The sequence below is a fragment of the Podarcis tiliguerta genome (genome assembly GCF_965153285.1).
Source record: "Podarcis tiliguerta genome assembly, chromosome: 10".
Lineage (NCBI taxonomy): Eukaryota > Metazoa > Chordata > Lepidosauria > Squamata > Lacertidae > Podarcis > Podarcis tiliguerta.
In genome coordinates this window covers 63496008-63514883 of record NC_139543.1, presented here as the reverse complement: position 1 = coordinate 63514883, position 18876 = coordinate 63496008, and the positions used below count along the sequence as shown (strand labels likewise).

At 46.3% G+C, this 18876-nt stretch overlaps 2 protein-coding genes across 51 annotated transcripts in view; one reads left to right on the top strand and one right to left on the bottom strand.

Annotated features, from left to right (window-relative positions):
- LOC310659256 (uncharacterized protein) overlaps positions 1-18876 on the bottom strand; it is a 516050-nt gene that overhangs the window by 229271 nt on the left and 267903 nt on the right. The window lies entirely within an intron of this gene.
- CELF2 (CUGBP Elav-like family member 2) overlaps positions 1-18876 on the top strand; it is a 523411-nt gene that overhangs the window by 258794 nt on the left and 245741 nt on the right. For 4 of the 50 annotated variants that reach the window (XM_083402122.1, XM_083402119.1, XM_083402132.1 and 1 more), the window contains exon 1: positions 12989-13146. The exons of 44 other annotated variants lie outside the window; for them this stretch is intronic. In XM_083402122.1, coding sequence (XP_083258248.1) covers positions 13139-13146 — 8 coding nt within the window. In that variant the 5' untranslated portion in view covers positions 12989-13138. Of the gene's footprint in view, positions 1-12987; positions 13147-18876 lie in introns of those variants that run through there. 2 more of the 50 variants (XM_083402095.1, XM_083402093.1) reach the window with 1 other exon arrangement.

Here is an 18876-nt window from a genome sequence, read left to right as displayed (position 1 = left end):
AGACTAGGGTTCAAATCTGCACTCAGCCATGAAAATCTAGATTTCCCACAAACAGATATCTGTAGACTGAAGCACAGCCAGGAGTGGCCCAGCTCCACTGTAACTCAGAGGCTGCTTGAGTGTGTTTTTTCCTAATTCTGTGCCTTGTCATCCTTAAATACAAAAACCAATAACCCAAGCGCCAGTTTCCAGGCACTTGGTACGCTGGAGATGGATTAACTTCCATGCAGGATGGAGAGAGTCACCTTCCAGGGCTTCTCTCTTCACAGCTGGCTTTGAGGCAGTAAATTGAGGTAAACTGATCAGTGAGGTTGAAAAGGAGCAAGCAGCAGGCCTCCACTTTCAGCTTCAAGAGGCTGCGAACTGATCTTGTCATTTTTATTCTCCAAACACCCCACTCCCCCCGCACCCGTGGACACTCAGACAGATCTTTAAGGAGGATTTAAGCTGGTTACAGCTGAACCTGCCCCAAGGAGCTTAGGAAATGGCACCTGTCCGAGAGCAGCCACATGCTAATAAAAGCCCTAGGTGGCTTCACAGAGACGTAAGAGGAAGGAAGTGGCCTGGCTGAGGGTGCCACTCTGTTAAAGGAGCTACAGCAAAGGAAGAAGCTTTGGCACTTGCATAGTACAGGTGTTGTAGCTGTGAACCAATTCTTAGGCAGGTAAATGGGGAGGTGAAGGGGGTAAATAGCAGTAGGGTTTTCAGGAATGATCCAGGAGCTAGGAAAAGAGATGGTTGTGCTGTTGTGTACTCAGTTATTGGTTTGCCAAACCCTCCAACATTATGGAATAGGGATATCCTGTTTAATAATAATAGTAATACCCCACCCATTTGTCTGGGTTGCCCCAGCCACTCTGGGCTGCTTCCAACAAATATAAAAACGTAATAAAACATTAAACGTTTAAAAAACTTCCCTATACAGGGCTGCCTTCCGATGGCGCTGGGTCAGATAACTCTATACCAGCGGTTTTCAACCTGTGGGTCCCGAGATGTTGTTGGACTACAACTCCCATCATCCTGAGCTCTGGCCTTGCTAGCTAGGGGTGATGGGAGTTGTTGTTCAACAACATCTGGGGACCCACAGGTTGAGAGAGGCTGCTCTATACCCTCCAACATTTTCTGAAAATAGGAACGTCCTACCATAACAACAACAACAATTTATTATTTATACCCTGCCCATCTAGCTGGGTTTCCCATACCCTCCAACATTTCTCTGATGAAAATGAAGGTGTCCTAAGGAAAAGTGGGACATTCCTGGATCAAGTCAGAAACTGGGAAAGCTTCTGTAAATCGGGGACTGTCCCTGAAAAATAGGGACACTTGGAGGGTCTGGTTTCTTCTGCAAGCCAAAAAATCTGCTCTGGAGGACCACCCAAAATGGCGGAGGAAATGGGCAGCTCTGCTGTTGTTTTTTTGTTTTTGTTTGTTTGTTTTCTGGAGCAGTCAAGGAGCAAGACTGAGGGGGTTAGCAAGCAGGGAGGAGCAGAAGTGACGTGGGGAGTACAGAGGGAGGGAGGTTTGGCGGAAACCTCCTTTGCACCCAAAACAACACACACCAAGGCTTACGCTTCCTTCTTAAGCAGTGTTTCTGTGGTTCAAAGGAAAGAGACTATTATCTTGAAGTTGCTAGAGACAAGGTGGAAGATGCAACCAGGTCTTCAGGCCAGGCCAAGGTGATCTGGAAAGCAAGCTTATGAATAAGTGTTAGATTTTGGTACTGTCTAGTTACAAAACATCAATATGCATGCCTATGAACTGAAACGCAGCAACCTAACTAAAAGTGTGGGGTTAGTGAAGTCCGTAGGGCCCGAAGAGTGGAAATCCTGTGGGTCAAATGTGGAAAAGTCTTATTTGAGTGGGTGGGGTTATGGATACATGCCATGTTCAAAACAACTCTGCAAATGATTCCACAGCCCTCCGTCTCTAACTCTCAACATAATCTCTGGGTGACAGATACCATTGCTTTACGGGTGCCCTGAAGTGCAGCCAAGCTATTACCTACAGTAATATTTCTCTTTTATTTCAGTAAGCATTATAATGGGGAGAGGAGGGATAAGGAAGGGAAGCAAGTTTTGCGGCCTGGTAAAAAGCTGGCTTATCCCAGGCCAAAGAGACTGAGCTGTTGTTGCATGGTGGGAAACAGGACTTTCAGATCAGGCTTAATCCTGCATCTCATTGAAGAATCTGAAGTCCTTGAAACTGTGCCCTGTTGTTATGCCCTCATTCAGATTCTAATAATACCTCCATAGCCCTTGAATAACTTGTGGATTTGTAAATCAGTCGTCAGATGTACTGTATGTTAAAATATCTCTTAATAGGGCTGTTCCAGAACTGGTTATCTTGATTGGCTTCAGTTTTCTTGTGCTGGAAAGCGCCTTCTGTTTTTGGCAAGCAGAATGGAATCACATGTTCGAAAGCTGTTCTTTGGAGAACTATTTTCCTCCCGCTGCTTTCCCACCACTGTCCTCTGTCTCATTTCCCCACACCGGTGTTTGAATCTATTGGCTGTTGCAACATTTGGCAGATGTTACCTTGGCACTTATGGGACATGGGTGGCACTGTGGGTTAAACCACAGAGCCTAGGACTTGCCGATCAGAAGGTCGGTGGTTCGAATCCCTATGATGGGGTGAGCTCCCATTGCTCGGTCCCTGCTCCTGCCCACCTAGCAGTTCGAAAGCACATCAAAGTGCAAGTAGATAAATAGGTACCGCTCCAGCGGGAAGGTAAACGGCGTTTCTGTGCGCTGCTCTGGTTTGCCAGAAACTGCTTAGTCATGCTGGCCACATGACCCGGAAGCTGTACGCTGGCTCCCTCGGCCAATAAAGTGAGATGAGCACCGCAACCCCAGAGTTGGCCACAATTGGACCTAATGGTCAGGGGTCCCTTTACCTTTACCTTGGCACTTTGGATAGTGCCTTCTGCTGGGAAGATTTTGTTGTAGAGAAAGAGAAAACACAATTAATTTTAAAAGTCCATTTTAATAACAACAAGAACAACAACAGGAATAGGTGAACACTGATATTAAATGAAATCCTTACAACGTCTTCCTTTCTGTGCCCTTTTGGTGATATGTGAAGGATAATAAGAGCAGAAGATTGTCCCAAATGGGCACGAGGGGATTCCTTGTGCTTCTCCTTAAAAATAAATAAATAAACGCTTAGGTGAACGCACCCCCTTATTTCAGTTCTGCAACAACATTTGACATTATAGCATTAGTGCCTAATGTATACAAGCATTGCTAATGTACTCGAATTAAAACACTGAATGCCACTGTACCCGTAGCTCAGCCATTAAAAATACATTAATGTTCCGTTTCCTGCAAATTGGCCCCCTTTCTCTGTAATTTATTCGGCAATAACGGCTATTTTTGTACATATATTTCCCTGGAAAGTTAATAGCCCCCCTCTGAAAGCTTTTCGAGTCGCAGAACATCCACAGAGTGCAATGACGTTGCCTCCGCTTTGCTCTTAGGTTGGGTTGGGCTGGGCTCCTGTCTTTGTGTGTTTTTCTTCCTCTAAGGTCATTGCAATTTGGCTTCCAGGGTGCCACGGCCTCTCTGGGGCCTTGACCGCCCTGGTCTGTCTAGCGATTGAACCCACTTTGCCAGCGCCAGAGAATTAAGCCCGCTTGCCCTCCTCTCGTGAGCACAGATTCTTAATTAAGCAACGAGTGCAGATGCCTCGGTCCTCCCAGGAATCAGGCAGCAATAATGCTGCAAAGTGTTCATTTTTTAAAAAATGAATAAGACGAGAGCTGTGAATGCACACCAGAGGAAGAAAGCGGTCGGCCTCAGCTTCCGGCAGAAGCAGTGAATCTTTCACCTAAGCAAGGGAGTCTTTTGAAGCTGCAAGGTTTTTAAGTAGGAGGGGCATTGAGTGATACACACACACCAAATTTCCCATGCGATTGCTTTCTCTCCCTCTCTGCCACCCGCACCCCCCCCCTTTTTCCTGTGCGGTGTGGATTTTTAAAGCCTTGAAAAACAGGCTCAGAGCTGGCTTAAAGAGGGAAGCTCCTGCCACAGCGGCGACAAGGCATGATGCCGCACACTTCAAGATAACGGCTGTCTCGGAGACGCACCCGGAGATGAAAATGCAAAGAGAGATGCAGGGCTATATAGGAAAGCTTGCCCCTGGGCAAGATGTTTTCTCTTTGGTGGTTTTAATTCCTCGAATCCTGCCAAGCGATTTGAGGTGGGTGGGATGGAATTGGCGGGCAGGTGGGGAGAGGAAACAAGGGATGGAGCTCCTTTGTAGTTTACTGGTTAAAAATGGGGTTTTATGCAGGTTCCATTCCTTTGCAACCTGCCAAGGGCCATGCAGATCTTCCTCCACCACCACCATGTATGATTTCATATGTTCACTTCCCCTCCACGGAGCAACGGGAAGTGTCAGAGTGAAAGTCAGGAGGCTTGCGGGAGAGGGAGGGTGAGCTTATGCAACGGTTTGCAACAGAGAAATCTTGCACACACACAAATGCTGTGTGGTCTGCACAAGCTCAGAGCCTAACAGACTCGGGTATTCGTTTTCCAAATAAGTCTACAAAAGAAGGTCACTTGCTTGCCTGAACGCAGTGCTCTCTTAACTACTTCTGAGAAGGCAGAGGGCCTTTTCGGTAGTGGCACCCGCCCTGTTGAACGCCTCCCCGTCAGAGGTCAAGGAAATAAACAACTATCTGACTTTTAGAAGGCATCTGAAGGGAGCCCTGTTTAGGGAAGTTTTTAATGTTTGATGTTTTGTTCTGCTTTTGATTCTGTTGGGAGCCTCCCAGAGTTGCTGGGGAAACTCAGCCAGGTGGGCAGGGTATAAATAATAAATTGTTGTTGTTGTTGTTGTTGTTCCTCACTGTCCGAGCTGGGAGTTCTGTCAGATGAAACAAGAGGTATGACCTCAACAAGCCAAAGATGACTTTTTTCTTTGCATGATCATTTGGTGCCAGTAGAACTTAGAGCTACTGAAAGATTCCTTATCGGTTGAACTTTGCATGATTTTAGGACAAAAGGAGGGCCACATCTTGTTGTTGTTGTTTAGTCGTTTAGTCCTGTCCGACTCTTCGTGACCCCATGGACCAGAGCACGCCAGGCACTCCTGTCTTCCACTGCCTCCTGCAGTTTGGTCAAACTCATGCTGGTAGCTTCGAGAAAAGTATCCAACCATCTCGTCCTCTGTCGTCCCCTTCTGCTTGTGCCCTCCATCTTTCCCAACATCAGGGTCTTTTCCAGGGAGTCTTCTCTTCTCATGAGGTGGCCACATCTACTCTTTGCCGATTTGGCCAATGCTTCTGTTCTCCAGCAGTGCCTGTGACCACAACAACCTCCATCTCAGTAGCATCTGACATAGATATCACATCCAGCTTCACAGCTGCTTTACGCAATGTCATATCATGACACAGCATAGCACAGAGAGGAATTGTGGGGAAAGACATGAAGAAGGATTTGGTAACTGCTTTGCATGCAAATGTCCTGGGTTCAATCCCCAGCATCTCCAGGTGGGACTGGGTGAGACCCCTGTCTGAAACCCGAGAGAGCTGCTGTCAGTCAGTGTAGACAATACTGAAGTAGGTGGACCAATAGTCTGACTTGTTGTAAGGCAGCTTCCAGCTGGTATCTACTGCCACTTCACCTCTTCTCCAGGGGTCTTCTGGTCTCTTCCCTCTCCCTGCACAAGCACCCAGTCTTTCTTTTGATCCTCCCACTGCTGATTTTATGGTCTTGGAGCACCGCCCGTTCTTGTAAGGTTGCCTAAAGAGTCAACTCTCTGTTGGCCTAGGCTTCCTTCTTATCTGATGCAAGGAGCCTCTGTTTCCTATGGCCAGAGACATTTTAGCTTCCTGTGCCAGTTTCTTCTTTGAATGTCTATTATCCTAACTAATTTAAGGTTAGCTTAGAGCTTCGTATGCACTCTGCCAGCCAGTAGAAAAGGACTAGCAAAGGGAATGTGTGTGTGTGTGTGTGTGTATCCATTAGCAGATGAAATCTGACTGCCTCAAGAAACTGAAAATCTTAGCTTGTAAAGTAAACCTGGCAGTAGTTATGGGGCTTCCTCCTTGTGGATTGCAGGTAATTTAATTCACAATGCATTTGCTTCCCTCTGGAGTAGATCTTGACAACAGCACAATCACGTGCACACACACACACATATGCACACACGCTCCAGTCAAACAGCTCGAATTTAATCCTAGGTGTATACCTATCATGTGGCTTGAGTGTGTTTTTCTAAACTATACATGTAGATACAGGCACTTCGTTTTCCAAACACTGGAAAACCTGCACATATGGGGGGTGGGAGAGGGGATGCATGGGGACCACTCTGTAACAAAACCAGCACCACTTTCCCTCTGCTGTTCGTACATTGGGAACATAAGTAGAGCCTTTCTGGGTCAGGCCAAAGGCCCATGTAGTCGAGCCTCTTTTTCTCGCTGTGGCCAACCAGATGGTATCGGGGCAGGAGCCAGGAGCAGGTCAGCAGTGACTTGCACATGGTGTCAGTGTACTGAGCTCTTTATTCAAAGAAACAAGGAGCTAGGATGCCAAGCCTATGGAGCGCAGTTGCGAGGACTGAAGGTCCCTGCCTTCCCACAGTTCTCTTAAATCTCCTCCTTCCCCTGGTTCATTCCCAAGCAAGCTGAGGCTCCTTTCTCTTGCCTGTATTGCTTGGCCCTCTTTGGGTTCTGGAAGACCAGAAGAGAGAGGAGATGGTCGCTGCAGGAGGGAGAGACAGCCTGGCTGCCTGAACAGCCTGACTCATTGCTGTCTCTTGGTTCTCTTCCTCTCCAGCCTCCTCTTCTGCCTCTGCTTCTGGGCTGCTCTCTGCCACAGACTCTTCCTGCTCACTAAACCCTGTTGCTTCTTCAGCTTCTGATACCTTCTCCATCCAGTCCTCTCCCTCTTCTCCCTCTGACCACATATCGTCATCCTACCACCAATCTCCTGGCTCTGAGCCTTAGATAGATAATTGATTACGGTCAAAGACCAGCTCACATAACATAACACAATAAAAACAGCATTCATAAAGATAAAATATACAGTCGGAGCAGATTGCAGCAATAGCTCATGAGTTAAAATTGAGATATATACATACACATGTACAACTGAGATTTGGGCTACCATAACAAAAATTGACCATGAGGTCAAATTGACCCAAAGGGCAAATTCAGCATTCCCCTAGTAAGCTGTTTTCTTCTAGAGGCTGATCTGTGCCAACAAATCTGGGCGCAGAAACTGGCTACCAGCCAAGTCGTCTTATGGGCTCTGAGCCTTCTTTCCCTAGGGGTCCCTTGGCGGGTTCCCCAGCTGGTGCCTCCCACCCCACTCCTCTGCATCCAGCCAGACAATAACAGATGGCTACAAGAAGCTTAGGGACGCGGGTGACGCTGTGGGTTAAACCACAGAGCCTAGGACTTGCCGATCAGAAGGTCGGCGGTTCGAATTCCCGTGACGGGGTGAGCTCCCGTTGCTCCGTCCCTGCTCCTGCCAACCTAGCAGTTCGAAAGCACGTCAGAGTGCAAGTAGATAAATAGGTACTGCTCCGGCGGGAAGGTAAACGGCGTTTCTGTGCGCTGCTCTGGTTCGCCAGTCATGCTGGCCACATGACCCGGAAGCTGTACACCGGGTCCCTCGGCCAATAAAGCGAGATGAGCGCCGCAACCCCAGAGTCGGTCACGACTGGACCTAATGGTCAGGGGTCCCCTTACCCTTACCTTACAAGAAGCTTGCAAGCAGGACTTGAGTACTCCAAGAGTGGAGAAGAGAGCGTAGGCATCCAGAAATCAGAGGTAGGCTGCCTCTGATACTGGAGGGTCTATTTGGAAAGCCGTGGGTGAAAATCCTTTCAATAGGCCTGTCTTGCATGAGCTTGCTTCATCCGAACCATTCTGTACTGTAACTCCCATTTCTGCTGGCACTGAATGCAAAAGCAGTTGTCTCTTTCGCATCTGCCTTGTGATTGTGACATTAAATCAACAAATGGCTAGTTAAGCGTTTTGCAAACTGTATGTGGAACACTCCCTAAAGGCTCGACTCCGTAACATCATATAAATACAAGTGTGACTCAGGCAACTGGAGAATGAGACAGAAGCTCAGCCTTCCACTCTGCTGCTGTTCCAGGCCCAGACTTTGAAGTAATTTCATGGAATGAGCTCACATGGTCTATCCAGTTTCTAAATATACTGGGCAGATGTATGTGTGTGTTTGTGTGTGGACAGATAGATAACGTTTCCCCTCTTCTGTCGGGTACAAATAAGAAGAATACAGAAACTGTAGCTATACTCCTGTTGAAAGCAATGGGCTAAAATCTTATCCAAATAAGCATGACCACATTTCCCTACCTGTCAATAGTTGTTCGATCTTGTATCTCACCTTTGCTTGTTCACAGCCCTATAAATCTTAGGTGGTGATCAGTTCATTGGTTCAATAAATTGACACATTACAGGCAGGCAGGCAGGCATTTGTGTGCCTAGAGTTTGACTTAGGCACTGGAGAACATCTCTCACAAACATGGATGCCAGTTTTATGCCTGTCTGTGTTCCATTCAGGCAAGGAAGTGGCTTGGAGGATGTATTTTGGCCAGATAAAAGCACTAGGGGAGTGAAGCTGGGCCAAGGAGGGGTGTTGCCAGGGAAACGGGCCAAGGGACAGAAAGAGAATTGGGGGGAACATTAATCTCCTGGTCCTGTGGTTCCCCTAACCATCAAGCACAGCTTGGGTGCTATATAGATGATCGAATTTGCAGGAGTTGTAAATTGAGTTGTTCTTTTTTCTTTACACAACTGTTGTATGCTACACTGAAGTGTTTATATTTTATGCATTCGTGCATTGTATATGTTCTGTGCTTGTGTTTTCCTGACCCTGGCTGTGTTGTCATTCTGATAGCATTTCCTAAAGCTCTTATTGAAAACAGAAGATAGCATCAATCAAGCTTCATAAACCTGATTACTAGAGAGTCAGCTCCGTTGAGGCATAGAGAATTTGGTCCAGGATCAATCCCTTGCATCTCCAGCTTAGGGGCTTGGAACGTTCCCTGCCTGAAACATTGGACAGTTTCTACCAATCGGCATCAAGAACGCCAAGCTAGATGGCATATTGGCCTGAGTTCATTTAAGGCACTGCCCTGGGTTTCTAGATTCACTTGCATGCCTGGCCAGTCCAATGCTGCGTTTGTACCCCTCTCAGTGGCAGTAATTTCAGGACATGTAGCAACTCTGAGATTGACCCAATAAAGCCAGCTCTCCCCTCTACTTTCCCCTCCCCCAGTTCTCTCCCCAACCCCCTCCCTTTAGGAACACTGCTTCTTTCTCCCCATTTTATCAAGAATGTTGATATCTAGGGCATGAATGCCAATGCCGAAACGTACATTCAATTAGAAGCCAGCTCCTGACTGACCTACATAACAGTTCATTCATGAGATAACATGACCTGCAGCCATAGAGATGAGGGGGGGGGGAGTCAGTTGATTGAGCCGGGCTTGGCTGTACATGCCGCAAACTCTCTGGTGACTGGGGGAATCGTCTAAAATTAGAGTATGTTACACATTACCAAGAGGGGCTTTCGGCACACCATTTTCCGTTCTCTCTCTCTCTCTCTGCAGCAATATTTCTTTTATGAGATGGGCATAATAATTTGTCACTTTGGCTCTCCCTGTAATCCTCAAAGGCTTAACTTTCATTAGCACGGTGCACTTAGGTAGACGGCGAGATGAGCAATTAGGTCCTTGATGGTTATGGTTTTCTGCTGTCAGCTGTGGCAAAAGGGACTAGATCGAGTCAAAGGTGAGGTGGGGGCATAAAAGACGTAATGCTGTGCAAGTGGAAGCTCTGATGCCTTACATGGGCACAGATATATTATTATGGGGGGGGGGGTATGCCAGCCTCGCCCAACTTATATATTACAGTGGACGCTTGGGTTGCAAATGTGATCCGTGTGGGATGCACATTCGCAACCCGCAGCATTTACAATCCACAGTGGCGCGTTGCGCACAAGCAGGTTGCGACTCAGTGCTTCTGCGCATGCGCGACCGCCAAAACCTGGAAGTAACCCATTCCAGTACTTCTGGGTTTTGGCGGTCCGTAACTCGAAAAAATGCAATCTGAAGTGGTTGTGACCTGAGGTATGACTGTATATGTGCTGTACTATATATCAGCATAAGTTTATAAGAATATTCACACACACACATTTTTATACAATGATATGCATGATTCATAGAATCATAGAACCGTAAAGTTGGAAGGGACCCTGAGGGTCATCTAGTCCAACCCCCTGCAATGCAGGAATCTCAGCTACAGCATCCATGACAGATGGCCACCCAACCTCTGCTTATAAACCCCCAAGGAAAGAGAGTCCACAAACTCCCGAGGGAAACTCTTCCACTGTCAAATAGCTTTTATTCCTGATGTTGAGTCAGAATCTCCTGTCTTGTAACTTGAAGCCATTGGTTCGAGTCCTACCCTCCAGAGCAGGAGAAAACAAGTTTGCTCCATCTTCCGTGTGACAACTCTTGGGATATTTGAAGATGGCTATCATATCTCCTCTCAGTCTCTTCTTTTCCAGGCTAAGCGTAGCCAGCTCCCTCAACTGTTCCTCATAAGGCATGGTTTCCAGACCCTTGGTCATCTTGGTTGCCCTCTTCTGCACACCTTCCAGCTTGTCAGTATCCTTCTTAAATTGTGGTGCCCACCCAGAACTGGACACAATACCCCCAGGTGGGGTCTGAGCAAGGCAGGTGTGCTTCTTGGCTCAGGTAGCATTGTTGCTGTTGCTGCTGCTGTGCCCACCTATCACCAGCAAAATTAAGTGGATGGTGCTGCCACAAACCTGCATGGTGTCAGCCCTACTTAGGTCTTCATTATATACATGCCATCTGCCCTGGAATAAAGCCCAGAACCAAGGGATGCAACTGCATGTTATCTCAGCAAATGTGCATAGCTACTGCTGGGTTTGCTGAGTAAATGCAGAGGGGACACTTGGTTAGAAGAATCTGTAGGCAGGAAGTGTACAGCTTTCTACTATTTACATTCCTGAAGAAGGAAAGGGAAAATAAACGAATAGCAACAAAATATGAGACAAGGAACTTTTGGTCCTTTTCAGACTGTTCGGTAATTAGGGATAGAGAGATCTGTCAATTTTAGTTTTTTGAAAGTGCTAACAAATTTTCATAAGAACTTTTGGGGGGGAAAGAGGAAGGAAGGAAGGAAGGAAGGAAGGAAGGAAGGAAGGAAGGAAGGAAGGAAAGAAAGAAAGAAAGAAAGAAAGAAAGAAAGAAAGAAAGAAAGAAAGAAATTAGTGGCTAAACATGGAAAACTGAATTTAAGAATGGAAAGAAAATAATAAACTTTCCCCCCCCCCCAAAGTCTTATTTAGTTCCCCACATTTCTCCATCAGTTTCTCCCGTTTTTTCAAGTCTTCATGAAAACCCATGAGCATTTCTCCTAAGCTATGTTTTTTGTATGCAACTTTCTCTACCATAATGCATTTTTAAATGTTACATTCTCTAATATATACATTTTAGGCACAGTTTCCAATATTAAGCACATTTTAGTAAATGTTATTTTGTTGGAGAACTGCATCACAACATTCAGAGAAGTGCAAATTTTGAAGGGTGGTTGTGTTTTGGCTTGCTTATTTTTCTGGAAACAGAAAATGTGAACCAAGTTGAATTTCACTTCCACTCCTAGCTGTAAGATTCCTTTCCCTTAAGCACAGCAACTCTTAGAGGTGGGTGCTTAACCCTTTTCAAACCTATCAGTTCTCCCTGGTTAAAAAAAATCATAAGGCCAATCTATTCCCCCCCAACCCTGCTTCAACAATCAGACTTGTTTTCAGTCTTGGATTATTAACTACCGGAGGGTAGGGGTTTTAAAAATGGTTTAAAATGACCAAAGGGGATTCTCAGATGAGAATCAAGAGGCAGGGAAAGGGTTAATCACACACAAACTCACTCTTCCTGATTCTCCCTTACGAAAACCATACTTCTGCACATTATCCACCCCACATTTGGTTTCCAGAAATTTCAAATTGATACACAGTCAAATTTCTCCCTAATATACACAGTAGGGCAAAGCGTATATTCCTCATACAATGCAATTTTTGTGTGGTTGTTTCACTAATGCATGCACTGGGATATGTGTTTTCGTAAAGAAAAGTACACAGTACTTGGCTGGAGAAATGCATTGCAAAATTCAGGGAAAGTTGGATTTTGAAGAATCGCTGCATAACCCTCTGTGTTTTGCTCCAGAAAGTGCAAATTTTGTATGCTTACTTTTAAATGTGAACCAAATCTAACATGTCTCTCATCCCTGAAAACCTGTGAAGTAGGTTAGGCTTGAGAGTGTGAACTTCATGGCTGAGTAGGGACTTGAACATAGGTAAGGAATTTCCCGGACATATCTGGAATTTGTCCGTTGAAAATAGCGTCTGGGCAGAATTTCTGAAAATCAGTAAAAATGTCCTGGAAAACTCAGGCATAGGGCAACCCAAAGTTGAAAGTGTCGATTTTTTTTGGGGGGGGGGGAATTTCCAAAAAAAAAATAGCTCAGAAACTTCTTGCTCAACAACTTTTGTGTCTGGATTTTCACTTTTTGAAATATGGCAACCCTAAGCATGGGTTTCTCTGATACTGTTAGCTGAAAAACACACAGAGAGACACACAAACTACTCACTCCACTGTTCATCCACTCACAACTTAACTTGGTGGTCTGTGAACAGAAGAAATCTTGCATTGACCATCCACTTTCGCGTCCATAAGAAATGGTGTTCATCTAATTGTGGTTGATATAAACTCAACCCAACACTTCTGGAGCAGCAAATGGATATATTTTTTTAATTGAAATGTTGCTGCGCGTCTCTCTAATAAACTATGAGAGAGTTCCTCTCTGCTCTTAAAAGTGTTTCTAGAGTGCTGAAACTCCAAGGCCTTTGCTCGGTGCAGAAGTGTGGTGTGTGTGTGTGTGTGTGTGTGTGTGTGAGAGAGAGAGAGAGAGAGAGAGAGAGAGAGAGAGGTGGGGGAAGTTTTGCTGGCGAACGGATGTCTTCGCATATTGCCAAACCACAAAGGAAGCTGCAGAGCGGAGGCTCGAGATCTCTGGTGCAAAAACTGCTCGACCAGTTGAGAAGCAGGAACTGGTGAAGATCTGCATGGAGCCATGTTGAGGTATTCTTTTTAAAATGGCTTTTTTCTTCCTCTACCTTGTCCTGAAAGAAGGTTAAACCGTAGGACCCGAACGATGTTGAGATGCCTGGATGACCTTTCTGGGGGGAATTGAGGGCAGGTGGCGCTTTGCAGAAATAAAATTAAAAAATGTTCCTTTTGAAAACTTGGCTATTGTTAGGGAATGAGGACAGCGAGGGCTGCGTACAAGGGAGACCAAGGGGTTTGCTTGAACAGGAAAGGCCTTGTGCCCTTACACAATCCGCAGGGAGAGTTTGAAATAGCCACAGAGAAGAGGGTTTTTATCTACACAAAGCCCAGGTGAAGAGCTTGCTTGGACATCTTTTGCTTTCTTTTTCAAAAAAAAAACCCCCACAGTGCCTCTCTTTGTGGTTTGTTAGAGGCTTGTACTTTTCTCTCTGTGTGTCTTTTAACATGTCCTCTTTGGGTGAGGAAAGTTTCCCAAGTATTCAGAACACTTGTTTCAGGAAAAATAAGATTCAGACCTGCAGTCTTCCAGATGTTTCTGGACTATCATTCACATCCTCTCTGATCTTCAGCCCTGCTGGCTGGGGCTTTGGGGAGCTGTATCCTATCAGTGCTGGACAGACAGTGACCCCCCCCCCCCCACTTGGACCCTGCTAACAGGAGGGAGAAGAAACCACAGGTGGCATTCTGTATGTCGTAGTGTTGCGTCCCCAAATAGCATTTTTTGACTGAAAATTTCAGGATTTTGCTTGGGATCTGGATGGTTGCCATGTTTTCAGTCAGGAAGGGATCCTTCTTGCCGGTCCAAATTGATCTGTGGCCATTTTGTTTTTTTTCTCTCCACTTCCTTCCTGATTCCTTCCCTGTAAGCTCCTGAGGGCAAGGACCTGTCTTGTTGTTTGTGTGTAAAATACACGTTGACAATGTGCTCTAAATAGCAACTGTTGTTGTTGTTGTTAAAGAACTCTTTGCCTTCAGTGGGTAGATTGGGATTTGCAGTGGATAGTCAAGGATTTCTGACTCTCGGTTCTTGACCAATTGAAGCAGCACAATTCACACAACCTTCTGCCTCCCCCACCCTAAATTATACTTCTGAACTGAAGAAAGCTTGAGTATCCAGGAGTAGATTTTTGTGAGGAAGGTCTGTAAGCACCTTTCAGTTCTGGTTCTCAAATTTCCTGGTCTCAGAACTGTTTAATTCTAAATGTATGACTTTTGCAACTGGCTGCAAAAGTTGGTAGATCTAGCAAAAACTAAAGCATATCCTGCAAGCCTGAACTCGGTCCACTCTGGCCTCACAGTATTTGCAGCGCCTACATTACTTTAAAATAGGTGCCCTTGAGATTGGCTATTGTCAGTTCTGCATCCAATCTTCTTGGCGTCTGCTGGAGTCAAGGATCCGAACTCAGAACTTCAGGATCAAGGTCCACTCTGTCCATGCAGGCTTGGGTCATATTCACATCATACCTTTGAAGCACTGTGATGCCCAACTTTAAACAGTAGTGGCTTCCCCCCAAAGAATTATGGGAGCTGTAGTTTATTAGAGGTACTTAGAGTTGCTAGTTGACTCCCTGTTCCCTCCCAGAGTCCCCTGTTAAGTGGCATTGATTGTGAAACTACTCTGGGAATTGTAGCTCAAGGAGGGGAAGAGAGGTCTTAGCACAGGCTTCCTCAACCTTGGCCCCCCAGGATGTTTTTGGCCTACAACTCCCATGATCCCTAGCTAGCAGGACCAGTGGTCAGGGATGATGGGAATTGTAGTCTCAAAACATATGGAGAGCTGAGGTTGAGGAAGCCTGTCTTAGCACATTGAAACTACAGCTCCCAGAATTCTTTGGGAGAAGCCACAGCTGTTTAAAGTGGCATCATAGTGCTCTAAATGCATGGTGCAGATGTGGCCTCAGATGAACTCACAGTTCTACCTTGTGCAGCTTCTTCTGGCTCTTCAGTAGTAGTTGTTGTTGTTATTGTTATTATTAATACCTCACCCATCTGGCTGGGTTTCCCCAGCCACTCTAGCCAGCTCCCAAAAGAATATTAAATGCAGAATAAAACATCAAACATTAAAAACTTACCTAAACAGGGCTGCCTTCAGATGTCTTCTAAAAGTCAGATAGTTGTTTATTTCCTTGACATCTGATGGGAGGGTGTTCCGCAGGCTGGGTGCCACTACCGAGAAGGCCCTTTAGGGAGGATGGCCTCACCCTCACCTCTTTGACAGTAACTCAGAAACATACCTATACTTCTAGCTTATGAAACTCAAGGTGGGTGGGTAAGAAATACCCAACGCCACAACTCTGTTAAGTCTCCAGAGCTGGACGCAAGTCACTTTTGCAAGATAGTAGAAATGAGAAGATCACAAATGCATGAGGTTGGCACAATTTCTCCACCACCCAACCATGTGTTAACTCTGTAAGAGCTAATCTAGCTACTGTAACTTAATTACAGCTGTAACTGACTTACTTGTGGGCACAGCTTCTCAGAACAAGCTGGCGGATTTTGCTGAGAGTTGCTTTATCAGCCTTTCAAAAAAAAAGCGATGGGGATTTCTGGTTTGTTTGTTTCTCTGTCAGCTTTCTAGCACTCCCAAGCTGTGCGTTCTGAAATGCACACAGTTTCGTTCATAATCTGGACGCATCACACCCCTTAGAACCAGTTGGAAGGGACCATGAGGGTCATCTAGTCCAACCACCTGCAGTGCAGGGATGTGTTGCCCAACATGGGACTCGAACACACAACCCTGAGATTGACAGTCTGGTGCTCTTGCCTACTGAGCCACACACTGTTTGGGAAGAAGATGGGAAGGTTGAAACCCTGAAGGTGCCCAAATTTGAAACCAAAGGGTTTCAAGTCACTGAAAAGACTTTATGCCTTTAAGAGGGGGGAGGTTGTTTCCCTTGATAGAAGCACCCAATGCACTTTGGGTGGGGAGAGGATGGTCCGTAAACTGCCCCTTTTGTTAGAACTAGATAACATCTCGTTATGAGTCGTTACGTTTAGCAAAACGGAGGAACACTTGTGAAACACCCATATCAAAACCGCGGCACACGTTTCCTGGAATAGCCTCATGGTTATTGCTCCCAATAAGAGGCAGAGAAGGCTTGCAAAATCTCTTCTTTCCTTTCCTTTTGTTGTTGTACATCCCCGGTTCACTGTCATTTGGGGCTAGAAAGGTATCTGCAACCATGTTGGGTTGTTCTTTGCAAAGATTGCATTAATCCTCATCACTAAATAGAGTCTCCATGTTCAGGAGCAGGTTCATCAGGGTTGTCATGTGTCCCACTTCCACACAAAGAACCACCCCTTATTTAAAGGAGCCCCGTGTGAAGGTCAGTGCTGTCTGAAACAAGTTTAAAGATAAGAACCATCGGAAAGGAGAGCAGGGATGGCCTTGAAGTTACACGTCAGCAGTGAGCAGAGCAGAGACCTTGTCACAGCCTTCGCCACAACAGAGAGCTGTGTTGAGTTTATAGTAATTTTTTTTAAAAAAAATTACAGTTGTACAGTAATACCTCCGTGAATGTCCGCCTCGTCTAGCGTCCATTCTGGCGAACGTCCGTGGCAAACCTGGAAGTACCGGAATGGGTTACTTCTGGGTTTGCTGCTCGCACATGCGCAGAAGCGCTAAACCGTGCTTCACGCATGCGCAGAAGCATGCGCAGATGCAGCGCTTTGCCCTGCGTCCTTTTCGGCTAGCGACCGCAGCTCCGGAAGGTCACAAAACAAGGTACCACTGTACATATAAATTAGCACGTGGAAATTTTAAGCGAATCTTTACTCTTTTGTGTGTGTCGGTGTGTTTCCTCTTTGGGGGGCAACGAATAAGTGGAATGTGAATATGCTGAGGGCAGGGGTGAACAAGGATAGAAGCGAGCTGTTGTGCTTATGCCCTGCTTGGGGGCTTCCCAGAGGTGGCTACTGTAGGAAATAGGAAGCTGGCCTAGACAAACTTTCACTCTGATCCAGCAGATCCTTTCTAATCCGGATGATGCACGAAAAAGCAAAAGTGAATCTGGTCCTGAGAACTGCACTCTCCACGTCCTCAGGTTCAGCTGCTTGATTTGGGGGCGCTTGACGCAGGTTTTTGAGCTAGCCAATCAAGACGCTTCATCCTGTCTTCCAATCACGTGGCCTGATGTTGCATCCATGCAGACACTCGCCCATTTGTGCTTCTTCCTCTGAAAAGGGCTCTGTGGTTTCAGCTTGCACAATCTCGCTCATGATGCTGCCAAAGCTTGTGTGAAACTCTGACAAATCCAAGTGGAAACATCTGCTGCAAACGGCATTTTTCTCCTCCATACTAGGATGGAGGGAAGTTGGAACAGTCAGCCCTTTCACCCTGAAATGATTTTTCCCCTTTACAATGGAGCTTTGTTTTTCTCCCACTCCCAAATACTTCTCTGCGTCCTCTTGAGACAACCCAGCCCAAATGTCAGCCTTTCCCGGCCATCCGCGAGTAACATCTGCCTCACGCCTGGCCACCTGCTCTCTTTCGGGTCCCTCCAGGGTTTGTGTTGCAGCAGTTCCAGTATCCGCTGGATTTTTTGCTTCTTCTGCTTCTTCTTCCCCTTCCCAAAAATGAATCTGTCTGCTTATATAGTGGTACCTCGGGATAAGTACTTAATTCGTTCTGGAAGTCTGTTCTTAACCTGAAACTGTTCTTAACCTGAAGCACCACTTTAGCTAATGGGGCCTCCTGCTGCCGCCGCGCCGCCGGAGCACGATTTCTGTTCTCAACCTGAAGCAAAGTTCTCAACCCGAGGTACTATTTCTGGGTTAGCGGAGTCTGTAACCTGAAGCGTCTGTAACCTGAGGTCCCACTGTACTTCCATTCTTCTCTGTGGCTTCTTCAGGCATAGTGGAGGCTCTGGCTAAGAGCCGCGATGGAACCTCCATGTTCAAAGACAGCATATCTGTGACTGTTGGTTGCTGGTCACAACAGCATCTGGTAATCATGGGCCTCAACTACTGGCTTCCTTGAAGAATCAAGATGGAAATACTACTCACAGATGGTGGGACCTGCAGCTTTCCAGATGTTATTGAATTCCTGCTCTTGTCTGCCCAGCCAGCATGACCAATGGTCAGGAGTGATGGGAGCTGGAAATCAGCAACATCTGGAAGATCTCAGGTTCCCCACCTGTGGAGCTGTAAGACAGCCTGGGATGTCCAGTGAAGAATATGGAGGTGGGGTAAGCTGGGGCAGAATAGGCACAGCATCTAGAGCTGTGGTTCTCAACCTGTGGGTCCCCAGATGTTGTTGAACCACAACTCCCATCACCCCTAGCTAGCAAGGCTAGAGCTTTTGGTTTTGCAGCACAGCACTGAATGGCTCTTTGGCTTGATGGAGCAGGGCCCTTGTGCTCTTATGGGTGGTTTCCCTCCTTTCTTTCTTTTTGAATGGGCACCATGTATTTGAACCAAGCTTCAGAGCTTCACACGCACAGTATTTCCCTCAAATGTGCTTGGCAGATGGGAAGGACGTCGTTGCTGCAGGCTAAGTGTCTGCCTAGTGTATTATTCCTTTTCCGGTGGGTGGCCAGCCTAGAAGCAGAGTGTTGGAATTGCAGCAGCAGGGATCATTCAGTTAGCAACCCAAGGGTTAATACTGTTTAGTCAACCAACCAAGAGAGTGTGTGTGGATGTGCCTCCTAGCACCCGCCCAGAGCAGCATGATCCTTGCTGAGGTAACATGTGCTCTGATTGCCTGCATAGTTCTGAGAGATTTCCCCGTGCCCCGGTATGTCT